This window comes from Microcebus murinus, chromosome 5 (assembly GCF_040939455.1).
Source record: "Microcebus murinus isolate Inina chromosome 5, M.murinus_Inina_mat1.0, whole genome shotgun sequence".
In the NCBI taxonomy this organism is placed as follows: Eukaryota; Metazoa; Chordata; class Mammalia; order Primates; family Cheirogaleidae; genus Microcebus; species Microcebus murinus.
Window position 1 is genome coordinate 110,595,969 of NC_134108.1, and position 12,858 is coordinate 110,608,826.

Here is a 12,858-nt window from a genome sequence, read left to right on the forward strand (position 1 = left end):
CATCACATTATACTTGTCACTTGCTTTTTAAAATTATGACCTATGTAACAAAGATACTGCACCTAGGAGTAAAAATTGGGATGAAGAAGCAAGATGAGAAGAATAAACAAACATATACACATGTGCAGGCACACACAACAAATCTGTCAAAATATTGGAAAATCAGAATGAGGAATGAAATGTGACTATAACTATAAAAATCACCAAGAAAATGACAATTTAATTGAAACACAAGGCAGAACAATCACAAGTTACATGAGGCAGATAAAGTAAAAGCATTCTAAAGTGTTTCTTTATTGGAAGGAGGTTAGAGATACAGATTAACTTCAGATGTTGCCATGTTAGGCAGTCACATTAAAAATGTAGGACTAACTCTTAACTAATGTAATTAGAATTTAAAACTCCTAAACCAGTAGGGGGAAATTAAAGAATGCTTTAAAAATGTAATCAATTTAATATAAGCCATGAAAGGGGAAAAAAAGGAGCAATATCAAAACATAACAAATAGCACAATATATGATAATAGAAACAAATCCGGATAGCTTAGGAATCAAAATATGTAAATAGTTTAAATCTGGGAATTAAAAGAAAGAGGTTCTCAGATTGGATTGAATCTGGCTTAAAATATAACAAAATTAAAATATTACAAAATCCAGTTTTATGCTGTATGTGATTCACAAGAATCACAGAGAAAACCTAAAGACATGAAAGGTTAAAATTAAAAACCAGTATAAGATCATGAAACAAAGACTAACAGAAGACAGCTTGTGTAGTTACAGAAATGTTTAATTTAATTTAATTTTTCTTTTTGAGATGGAGTCTCACTCTGCCACCCCGGGTAGAGTGCAGTGGCATTATCGCAGCTGCTCACTGCAACCTCACACTCCTGGGCTCAAGCGATCCCCCTGCCTCGGCCTCCCGAGTAGCTGGCACTGCAGGTGTGCGCCACCATGCCCGGCTACTTTTCTATTTTTTGTAGAGGCAGGCTGCTGCTCTTGCTCTGGCTGGTCTGGAACTTCAGGCCTCAAGCAGCTTCCCACCTCAATCTCCGAAGTAGTGCTGGGAAGTAGTGCCGGCCTAATACTCTCCTTGGGATTTCATTCAGCATTTTGGAGAAAATGTCCCCTTTCTTCTCCTTTTTATCTTCAATTTCTCTTAGCTACAGATGCCTTCCACTTAATTCAGAAACTTGAGGTCTTTCCTATTTTAAAAGTATCTTCCCCTACCTAAATGAGTTCCCCTACACGGGAACTCATTCCTGTTATCTAACCCTAACTTTGTCACCATTACCAACCTCTCCCTATCCCCACCACCCTCTCCTCCCAACCTCGGGTAACCACTCTTTCATCCTACAAGATAAGCTCTTTTAGATTCCCATACAAGCGAGAGCATGTGGTATTTGTCTTTCTGTCCTTGGCTTATTTCACTTAACATAATGTCCTCCAGGTTCATCTGTGTTGTTGCAAATGACAGGATTTCATTCTGTTTTATGGTTGGATCATATTCTACTGGGTATATGCACCACGTTTTCGTTAGTAATATTGTATATTTCCAATAGCTAAAAGAGAGGATTTTGAATGTTCTTATCACAAAGAAATGACCAGTGTTTGAGGTGATGGGCATACTAATTATCTTGATCTGATTGCTACACAATACGTACACGTACATCACACTGTGTCCTATAAATATGTACAATTATTATGTTAGTTAAAAACAAAATAAAACAAAAAAATATTAGTTTTGCTTTTCTCCCAAATGGGAGACCCATTTTTTCCTTATTTTCACGTTCAAAGTTCCTGTAAGACTGTTTATATCTGTTGTCTTCATTTTCTCATTTCCAATTCACTCCTTACTCTTTTGAAACAGGGCTTTTACCTCAACTCTCTGCTGCCCTGTTGAAGGATGTCCATGCCCCACTAATGATAAAACACAGAGCTCTCTTATATTGTATCCTGGTGAACATTTTTTGCAACATTTTATTCCTTTGAGAATGCTATCTCCATGTTTCTTTTCTTTTCTTTTCCTTTTTGTGGTCCTCTGGGCTTATAGAACATTGTGCCGTCCAAGTATTCTCTCTTTCTTCTGTTTCTTCTCTGACAAAAAAATCGCCCACTCACTGCTCTTGAGGCAGATGCTTGAGACTGCGGCCCACTCTTCTCAAGCCACACACTCTCCGCTGGCAGTCAGCACCCCGCAGGAAGGGGACCCGTGGGTCAGAATAGGCCAGGGTCAGGGCTAAACGAGGGTAGCTGGATACATAATACGCAATCCGCCTAGTTCTTCTAGGGCCCTATGCTATGCAGATTATTATTTCTCTTCTTTCCCCAGCCCATTTTTATATACCTAATTACTGTCAGTGATTCTGCAGTTAAACAATTCTTGAGTGGCATAACTCAACTGTATGAAAGTATTCTACCTAGTATCTCATGATGAAAACTCTTCTACCTTGATTGGTTATCAGTCGAAGGAGTTTCCAATCCTGGGGATGCTAGAAAACATACCTACGTATACCCTGAGTGAATATTTTTTGGCTGTGTTGTGTGAGGGCAAAGCCTAGTCTGAAGAGGCTGAAGATTTTATCATCTGATTTTTTCCTCTCTCCAGAATGGGTTCTGGGTGGGTCCCCTGGGCGGTGGCTCTGCTAGTGAATCTGAGAAGGCCGGATTCCTCCCTGAGACAAGGTACAGACGCTCCAGGTAAGAACAGAGCAATTTTTTGGGGGGGAGGGTGGTGGTGTATGCAAGAGTTGGCATGGGGAAGGGATGCCTTTCCCAGGAGGTCTAGGCCACAGACCAGACTGGAAGTGGCTTCTGACTTCAAAGAGTGGTGCAGGAAAGTACTTGGGCCAAAAAGTCCCCCTTCCTGGGAGCAGGGACTTCCTGTAACAGCGCCAGGGATGCAGGAAGAAGGGAAACATTTTGTTTGTTCAGGGTCCGTACCCTAGCCGTGTCAGTGGAGGACTGGAGGCGGTCTGGGAATAGCTACCATTCTTCAGCTAGGACTCGCTCTGATGGCTGTGGCTGCTTCTGTACTTGTCCAAGCGGGGCATATGTGAACAAATGAAATTGGAAACAAAGGTTGCTACTTCTGTTGTTTATTAGGCCCCTGTTGTATGGTCAGAATTGTACTAAACAGTTTTGGGAAGTAAGAGAAGTTGATTACATTATCCTTGTCCTCAGGATACAAATTATTTGTCACTATTATTTTTCTAGCTGAGGAGATAGGCTATGCACACATGAAGCAAAGTCATGCCATAAAAGCACATATTTGTGAGCAGAAAACAGGATGTGGTATGCCAAAAACAGAACCCTCTTTGCATGTCTAAATTTCGTTAAATATAAGAGAGGAACAAACCTGGGGAGGATCCTTGTTTTCTAGAGAATAGAAACCACTCTGAATTTTTGGTGCCTGTTAAACAACACAATTGAAAAAAACCAGCACAGAATTCTTGGAACCTAATGAAATTAAAAAGCTTCTGCACAGCCAAAGAAACTGTCAAGAGAACAAACAGACAACCCACAGAATGGGAGAAAATGTTTTACACATCTGATAAAGGGCTAATAACTAGAATCTATTTAGAACTCAGGAAAATCAGCAAGAAAAAATCAAACAACCCTATCAAAAAATGGGCAAAAGACAAGAACAGAAACTTCTCAAAAGAAGACAGAATAATGGCCAACAAACATATGAAAAAATGTTCAACATCTCTAATCATCAGGGAAATGCAAATCAAAACCACAATGAGATATCACTTAACTCCAGTGAGAATGGTCTTTATCAAAAAATCCCCAAACAACAAATGCTGGCATGGATGCAGAGAGAGAGGAACACTCCTACACTGCTGGTGGGACTGCAAACTAGTTCAACCTCTGTGGAAAGCAATATGGAGATACCTCAAATCGATACAAGTAGATCTACTATTTGATCCAGCAATTCCATTACTGGGCATCTACCCAAAAGATCAAAAGTCACTTTATGAAAAAGACACATGCACTCAAATGTTTATAGCAGCACCATTCATAATTGCAAAGCTGTGGAAACAACCCAAGTGCCCATCAATTAATGAGTGGATTAATAAAATGTAGTATATGAATACCATGGAATACTACTCAGCTTTAAGAAGCAATGGTGATCTAGCACCTCTTGTATATTCCTGGATAGAGCTGGAACCCATTCTACTAAGTGAAGTATCTCAAGAATGGAAAAACCAGCACCACATGTACTCACCAGCAAATTGGTATTAACGGATCAACACCTAAGTGAACATATAGGAGTAACTTTTATTGGGTGTTGGGAGGGTGGGAGGGTGGAGGAAGGGATGGGTATATACAACCACAATGAGTAAGATGTGCCATGTTTGGGTGATGGACACGCTTGAAGCTCTTACTCGAGGGGCGAGGGGGGCATGGGCAATATATGTAAACTTAACACTTGTACCCCCATAATACGCTAAAATAAAAAAAAAGAAAAGAAAAAAATCAGCACAGATTTTAAATGATGATGAAAAATTTGGGCTGTAAGAGGACGGAGAAGAATATAAATGCTGAGGAAAAGGAGGTGGAACCTCACCGGAACGTAGCTCCTGAGTGAGAGATGGGCACGCTGGCCCAGGAAGATCATCCGTGCAGCTCAGCCTGGCAGTGCCTGGAGGGGCCTCTCAACTTAGAAATGAAAGTAAATTTACAATTTACAAAGATCGATGGCAATTACCCTTCAAGTCTCAACTGAAATGCCATTTCTTCAGGTCTTTCCTAACCTACCTACATTATTAACCCCATTTGAATTTCCCTTTGTCACGGTGGTGGTTCTCAAGTGCGTAGATCTGGGATAACCAACCCAACAGGTTTGCAGCAGGTTGTAATCATTGGCCAGTTTGAGGACTCTTTCCTCTTCCCTTGTATCAGTTCCTACTCTTTCCTCTCCTTAGAGAATCCATTCTGAACCTGTCTCGTATGTCTTTACGTATGAGGGCAGCCTTTAAAAATATGTAGCATTGTTTTTCTGCATGCATTAAAATTTGTTTTTTGTATATTAAAAATTTAGCAAATGTCATTGTGCATGGAATTGCATTCTGTTTCTTTTCTCACCTAACACTATGCTTCTGAGCATACAGAGGTCAAAGGCCTCCTCTCTGCATGGAGTAGCTGAGGCAAGCCAATGAGGAGATTAGCTACCTCTCCCCACAAAGCCAAGTCCCTTAGATAGGGGTCACCACAGAGGATAAGAAAGCTGATAGAATATAGAGAATAAAAGAATACACGCAGACTAAGTTACAGTTTTAATAAAAAGATCAGAATACTCACAGCAGGGTACTTAGGAGACTGGACGTGAACGTCCAGCAATATGGTTAGATTCACACAGGTTTTTATAATCACAGGCATCAATTACCAGTTGTCAGGGTAACACATTTACATATCAAGGAATGCAGTTGCTAGGGGGTCAAAAGTCCTCTCAAAAGGCTTCTAATCTATCTAGGTGAACAAACAGGTACAAAGTCTTTCAGGGGCTAACTTCTAAGTTCTAAGAGGTAGTTATCAGTTAACAGGTATAACAAAAGTGGTATAGTGACTCTATATTTCTTTGATTTAGTTATTGTGGACTTAAAGGCAGACAGGAGAGAGCAGGAAACCCATCTATATAAAACAGGTGGTTTATAACCACTGGGGCACATCTCCGGGCAAAGTGCACTCACTGTCTCTGGCTCCCATCCCGCGGGCCGTATTTGCCCTGCCTTGTCTTTCAAGACACAGGGAAGCTCACAGATTCTGAGATACTGGGAAGCCTTCCTGGAAAACATCCCCACTGGAGATTGGAGAGTCCTCCCTTGATAGCAGCCTCTAATGAGTGAGCCATTGAGTTCACACATTCCTTCAGGGCAAACCCCTGCAAACTCCTGTTTCTGTCTTTAATATAGTAATATAGAGTTATACAATAAAATAATGGCCTTAGGAGCCACATGTCATTGATTCCTCAGTCATATTTTCCTGACACCTCTCAAATCCACGTGTTCTGCCATCATTTACCAGGTGTGGGTTTTCCCAGAGGTGGGGGCTGGTTCACGGTCTTTCTTTTGGTTTTCCAGAAGATTTTGTGGTTCAGGCAAAGGCTGACTGTTACTTCACCAATGGGACGGAAAAGGTGCAGTTTGTGGTCAGATTCATCTATAACTTGGAGGAGTGCGCACGCTCCGACAGTGACGTGGGGATGGCCGTGGCCCCGAGGCGCTGGGGCAGCCTGACGCCGAGCGTGGGCCGCGGACGTGCTGAGAGGAGCAGGGCGGCGTTGGGCGCGCTCTGCCGGCACTACTACAAGCGGGCGCCCTCACTGTGGGGAGACAGGGTGAGTTGGACGGTGGGCCCTGGCCGGGTTCCGGAACGTCTTCCAGGTGAACCTGGCCATGGCCCTCTTCCTTACGAGAAGCAATTTCTGCTTCGGGATAAACAGATTATGAGCATTGGAGTCTGAGCACGTGCTCTGTCCCCAGTGTGACTACTCATTATCCTCACAGGTCAGGTCGCTGTGGTCTCCGTCTCAGGCCTCCAAGGTTTCAGCTACTCTCGGACCGGAATGCCCTCGGATACTAATAGACGTGGTGGCTGTGGTGGTGCCTCATCAAGTTTCAGTCCTCCTGCACGCACTGACACACCCTGTTTCCGAGTCTTGGGGCGAGATTTCCCTACACTCCAGTTTCACGTGGCTGATCTGGGAAAGACATTAGGGGTAGTGATAGTCCCTAAAGAGACTCCTGTCCCGGCTTGGTGGCTTTTCTTTAGTGTCTCATTTTTCTCTCCCTTCCTAGTGCAGCCAGACATGGCAGTGTACCCAGAGAGGGCCCCACTCCTGCAGCAGCACGATCTGCTGCTCTGCTCTGTGACTGGCTTCTACCCAGGGGACATCAAGAGCAGGTGGTTCCGGAATGGGCATGAGGAGAGAGTTGGGGTCATGTCTGCCGGCCTTGTCAGGAATGGAGACTGGACCTTTCAGACTATGGTGATGCTGGAAATGACTCCTGAACTTGGAGATGTCTATGCCTGCCTTGTTGATCACCCCAGCCTGCAGAGCCCCGCGTCTGCTCAGTGGAGTGAGAATTAGTTTCCTGTACTCTGTGGGCCTGACTCAGGACCGTATAGACTCAATAGGTCCTGTGTCACCTGGGTACAGCACGAATTCTTTCCCTTGGTCTGGGAGAGTCGCTGAAATAGGAGTCCTTGGTTTAGGGTGGGAGAAAACATGGCAAACATATATTCTCATATCTTCCAAGAAATGAGAAGGCCTAATGCCCTCCTCACAGGCTTCCAACCTTGGGAATTGGTTTTCTCTAATACTTCGGTCTTGGTATTTAAGGGACATTCTTATAGGCTCTTAAGAATCAGTAACAGATGGGTGGGGCCACTCCATAGGTGCAAACTTTGGCCTCAAAGAACCATTGCTAAATTTATCCTTTCTATAGATGGTGTTTGATTTTGTGTGCAGTGCAGACTCTGGGATTTCAAGAAGGCACACTGAGTACTGGAGAGCATTTTGCTAACTTTGGGACCTGTTTCCTGTAGCAGCTCAGTCTGATTATCCTTGGAGAAAGATGCTAAGTGGAGTTGCTGCCTTCCAGCTGGGGCTGATCTTCTGGTGGGGGTGCTCCTCCGCCTCAGGGCTCAGAGAGGTAGTGTGCCCCGAGGAGCACCCTGCCCCCACCCCCACTTCCCACCTTCAGGGATCACGGCGATAATGTTTTCTGAAGCCCGAGCATTCTCAGGGATAAGCAGGGATGGAGCTCTCACGGGCCGTGCCCCATTCCTAAGTCGCGACATTTGGTTCTAACTGGGGCAATGCATTCTTCTCTTGATTTTTTTCCAGGATATGTGGAGACACAGATGCCTGGTGATGAGGTAACGTCTCTTTCCTTGTCTTGGTGGCACACCATCCTCCTGGTTCTCTGGCCAGAGGGAGACACCGTGGGGCTAAGGAGGCGTAAGGCTGGCTCTGGCTGGGTGGTCCTGTCCCGCGAGTCCCTGGAAGGGCGGGCGGGGCTGCCTCATGGACCTTCGTCACTGTCCCCACAGGCCTCAAGAGCTGTTCTCCCCCCACGGCCACACTAAGGTCCTCACTGGAGCTTCTGCCCCCGGAGCCTGAAGTAATGGCGGGTGGCCTGGGTCCTCGGCGAGGGAGAGGACACTCAGGAGGCCAGTGTTCTGGGATGAATATTTTCCGTGATCCTTGGAGGAGTCCCGATCTGATTTTGGAGTTTCGTGTTTTGAGATCATGCCTCTCCCACCCATCTGCCATTCCTCCCACTCGTATGTCGCTAATCCCCTGGCCACTGGCCAGAAACGCCCCTCAAGCCTGACCGTCCAGCCTCGAACGGCCGACTTGTGCTTTTCCGTGGTCCGCCCTACCCTGCAGGTCACGATGCCAAATGTTCCGCTCTTCCAACTGCAATCTCCACAGTCTTCAGAAGAAAAATGCTCGGTCACCTGTTTCCTTTTCACTGTGTTTAAAGAAACTTTTATTGTAAAATAAAACAGAGACATAGATAACCACTGAAAATATATAATTTCATGAATTATTTAAGGCAAAACCCCTGTAATCACCACTTGGGTCAAGAAACAGAACTTTGGCAGGTACAGCAGGAGTCTTCATGTGCCTCAAGCCAGTCAAAACCTCCCCCCCCAAAAAAGTAACCATGTCCTGACTTTTCTGTATTTCTTTGTATTTTTTTTTTTTTTTTTTGGTATTTCTTTGTAGTCTATTCACTCCAGTATGCATTCTTGGACATTATAGCTTAGTTGTCTTTTTTGTGTCTTAAACTTCACAGGTTTCTCCCCCATCCTTTTCTTTTCCTCATAATTAATCTGTTGAGAAGCCTTTTGAGCTGTCGAGTTCCCGCACTCTGGGTTTTGCCGGGGGCATACACATGTGCAGTTCAACACGCCCCGCGTCTTCTGCATGTCATGCAAATTGGCATCTAAATGCAGAGGCTGGGTCAGACTCTGGTTTGATCATTTTGGAAAGTCTGTAGGTGGTGTGGTTTTTCACCCTGAGACTCAGGACGTCCAGGCATTTCTTTGTGTTACAATCGCACTCACTGATGCTAATGCCTTGTTCTGTTTATTTATTGGGGATTGCAAAATGGTGGTATTTCTAATTCTATCATTCCTTCTTCATTATTTGCTTTCTTACTTGCTCTCTTACTTTGCTATTCTTATTTGCTTTATGTCTCCATAAAGAGACACTTTCCTTTATTTACTAGTGAGCCGCCCAATGGTGATGTGCAAAGGCAGGATCAATGTTTGACTTTCCTTTTATTTAGTTGTTTAGAAAAAACTCCAACAGTTTCTCCTCTGCTCTTACACAACAGCAATCATCAACGAAGAAGACTTCTGTGACCAAATGTGGGGATTTGTTTCCCCACATGGCAAACAGCGGACTCCAGTGGGTATCTTCCGACACTGTCAACCTGGGAGTAGTGTCACTCACAGGGCGAGGGCTCAGTCCCTAAGACTGTCCCCCCCTTTCAAACACCAATTATAAGTCCGGGCCTCTAGAATTTCTGAGCTCCAGCTTCAAGTTGGGGTTCCCACACACCCTTCTTGGGTTTGATTAATTTTCTGGAGCAGCTCACAGAACTCGGGGAAATGCTTACATCTGCTGGTTTAGTACAGAGGATATTGCAAAGGATACGATGAAGAGACGTGGAGGGCAAGGTATGGAGAAAGGGGCTGGGGTGTCCACGCCCGCCCTGGCACACCCCTCCAGGACCCTCCACTCGGCTGTGCGGAAGCTCTCTGGACCCAGTCCTCTTGGGTTTTCACGGACAGCCGTGAGGCAGTGTCACTAGCCTCCAGGGAATGGCGCGAGACCCTCTCTGGAGTGAAGGTCTTGTGACCCACAGTCAGGAAGGCGGGGAAGATTACAGTCCTGCCTCTGGGCAGGTGACAGGCGGGCTGGAGAAGGCCAGAGAGATTCTGGCTCCTGAGGCCTAACACACCCAACATCGTAACAAAAGACCAACAAGGGCTGTGGGAGTTACAAGCTGGAGACCGTGGATGAAAACCCTTATATGTATATTATAACACCACCCCACTTTTCAAGTTAATGAATTGGTGTCCTACTATGATCCACAGGTGACTAATCAGATTTTACTTTTCTTTTTTCTTTTGTATTATTATAAACTGAAGAATTTAAATATATTTGATGGGCTTTAATCTATTGCAATTTGTATCCCTGTTGAAGCTCAAATTTCTTCAAGTGACTACTTTAAGAAGTTTCCACTTGCCAAAAATGAAACTGAGTTTCTTTGACACAAGCCTTTTGCTGGTTTCCTTGTTACCTGGTCTGACAAGATGTTCCTGGCTTATCCTGGAATCAGCCATTTTTCCAGAAATCCTGGTTTATTTTCGGGGGGAGTGTCATTTGAGACCCTAACCAGGGTGAGGGTGCTTCGTCCTGCTGAAGCTGCAGCTGGAGTTGCCCCAACGCCGCGGCAGGGAGCCCCTACTGCACCCCAAACATCGCAAGGTGGGCCAGCTGGGTGCCAAAGAGAGAAACACTCAACGCCAGGGTGACTGGTCCCCAGCATTTATTAGGGGAACGCACATACGGAGTGGGCTGCTGAGTCGTAGCCTGGGCCAGTGAGAGAACAAAAGGATGCTCTGCCTGGGTCTGTCCCCAGGGGGGCTCCGGGTATAGAGTCCACGTGACAGTTTAAGGAATTTGGCTCAGGGCTGGGACCAGTTTATTTCAATGTTTTGGCAACAACTTAGATGTCTTTATCAGCCTGGGAGTGTTCAAGGCCTGGGTTTGGGTTCAAGCCTGCTGGGAAAAACCCGCAGCTGGCTGGGTCATGGAGGGGGTCAAGGCATTCTGATTTTTCGGTCAGGACACAGAAAGAAAGCAGGGATTGGCTGGGAGGGTAGGATGGGGACTCTACACAGGGACTGGTCATCGTGTCAGGCTTTTTCAGTGGAAATAAAAATATAACAATTAAATATGTATAAGTGAAAAAATTAATCTCTCCGGGATTACATCTGCATCTTGTTTCTTTTACATTAAGAATTCTGGTTTTCCAGGACACAGGGAAAGACACAGTCAGAATGTCCATACTCACTCATTGCTTCCTCTGAGTTCACACACACCCCGTGGAAGGGTACAGCACTCACCACCAATACCGCCCAAATGGTTACTGAACCTTTGCTCTCCCATGATCCCTCCGTTCATAGTTGTACTGCATCTGTATCAGTGGATCACATAGCATCACATAGAATACAAAGTAGTCCCCTTCAGTCTTAGTTCTGTGAGTAGTGGCATGTTTAATGCTCACCAGCATTTCTTACGTGCATGTCCCTATTGTGAGACAAACGCCCATGGTTTGCCGGGCGTGGTCCCTGGACCTCTGGGGGCCTCTGGGACCCTTCCAAGGGGTCTGGGAGGTCAAACTGACTTTGTAATGATACTAAGATGTTGTTTGTTCTTTTCTCTGTGTTATTTGCACAGTGGTACAAAATGTGCAGTGGGTAAAACGGTTAGTGCCTTAGCATGAATCAAGGCACCGCGCCGAGCCGCGCACATAGTCACACTCCTCACTGCCCTGCGAGCGCAACAGAAAACGCCCGTGGCTTGATGAAGTGATGCAAGTCATTAGCTTTGCTAAATTCCAACCCTTAAGTACATATACTTTTAATATTCAATATTTAATAGGCAGCATTTCTGATGCACACTGACAAAAAGGCAGTTGTCTTGTGGAAAAGCACTTTTATAATTGCTTGAGTTGTGAATGGCTGGACAGTTCTTTGTTTTAATGGATTAACATTAACATTAACATCTATTAACATTAACATCTATTTTCCTTGACAATAGAATGACTGACAGATACATTATGGTTATTCAGATGTAGGTATCTGGTAGACATTTTCTCAAAATGAACAAAATAAGCCCATTACTTTGAGGAAAATGATATTGAGAGTGAAAATGAGAATTTCAAGAAAAAATTAAAATTTTGGAAAACTTGTGTTTGCCACAGCTTCCCACTACTTAAAGATTTTTTCTGATGAGATTGGTGGTGGTTTTAATCAAATACAGTTTTTAAAATATTGCTTAATGAAATGTGTTAACACAATACTTTATAAATGATCAATACATGATGTTGCAAAATCAGGCATAGATAAAGAATCAATTTAAAGTGCAAGATAGACCAGTGCATTTTAACAACAGAATATGAAAATTTAATTGATAAGGTTTCAGATTCCATACTGTAATTAACCTGTAACAATTTACCATTTGCTGAGTTTTGGTGTCTTATCAAAGAAGAATACCCACAACAGCTGAAAAGGCTGTTGACATTTCTTCTCAATTATATATCTGAGTGAGGCCAGGTTTTCCTCATGTACTTTAGTCAAAACAACATGTTATTACAGAATGAATGTGGAAGAATATATAACCAAGCTATCTTTATTAAGGCAGACATTAAAGCAATTTTAAAAATGTAAAACAATTCTTTCTTTTTCACTATGCTTCTGCTTTCACTTTTCACTTTGTGCTGGAAAATTTGGCTATTTTCTATAAATATATGCTATGTCAACATGTAATGAATTTATCACTGTTATTTAAAAACAAACAAATAAATATTAATGTCACTTGAGTGTCCCATGTAGACTTAAGCTCCTTGGAGTTCTCAACAATTTTTTAAAAATGCAAAGGGATCCTGATACCAAAACTGCTCTGTAAACTACAGAGTAGTCGCTGTGGTTGTTTGAAGTTCTTTCTCTGGTAGCTTCCTCAGGAACCGTGTGGGGAAGTGTCTCAGTCTGTGTGGGCTGCTGTAACAAACTACTACTGCCGAGTGGCTTATAAACAGCAGAGGTGTGT

At 44.0% G+C, this 12,858-nt stretch overlaps 1 protein-coding gene across 1 annotated transcript; it reads left to right on the forward strand.

Annotated features, from left to right (window-relative positions):
* Window positions 1-2,574: 2,574 nt before the first annotated feature.
* LOC105886027 (HLA class II histocompatibility antigen, DO beta chain) lies at window positions 2,575-8,093 on the forward strand. Its single transcript, XM_076003593.1, is given in 7 exon segments — window positions 2,575-2,696; window positions 6,083-6,343; window positions 6,800-7,081; window positions 7,551-7,619; window positions 7,622-7,657; window positions 7,852-7,883; window positions 8,058-8,093. Coding segments are annotated over 7 exon segments (807 nt in total). The 5' UTR covers window positions 2,575-2,605.
* Window positions 8,094-12,858: the final 4,765 nt, after the last annotated feature.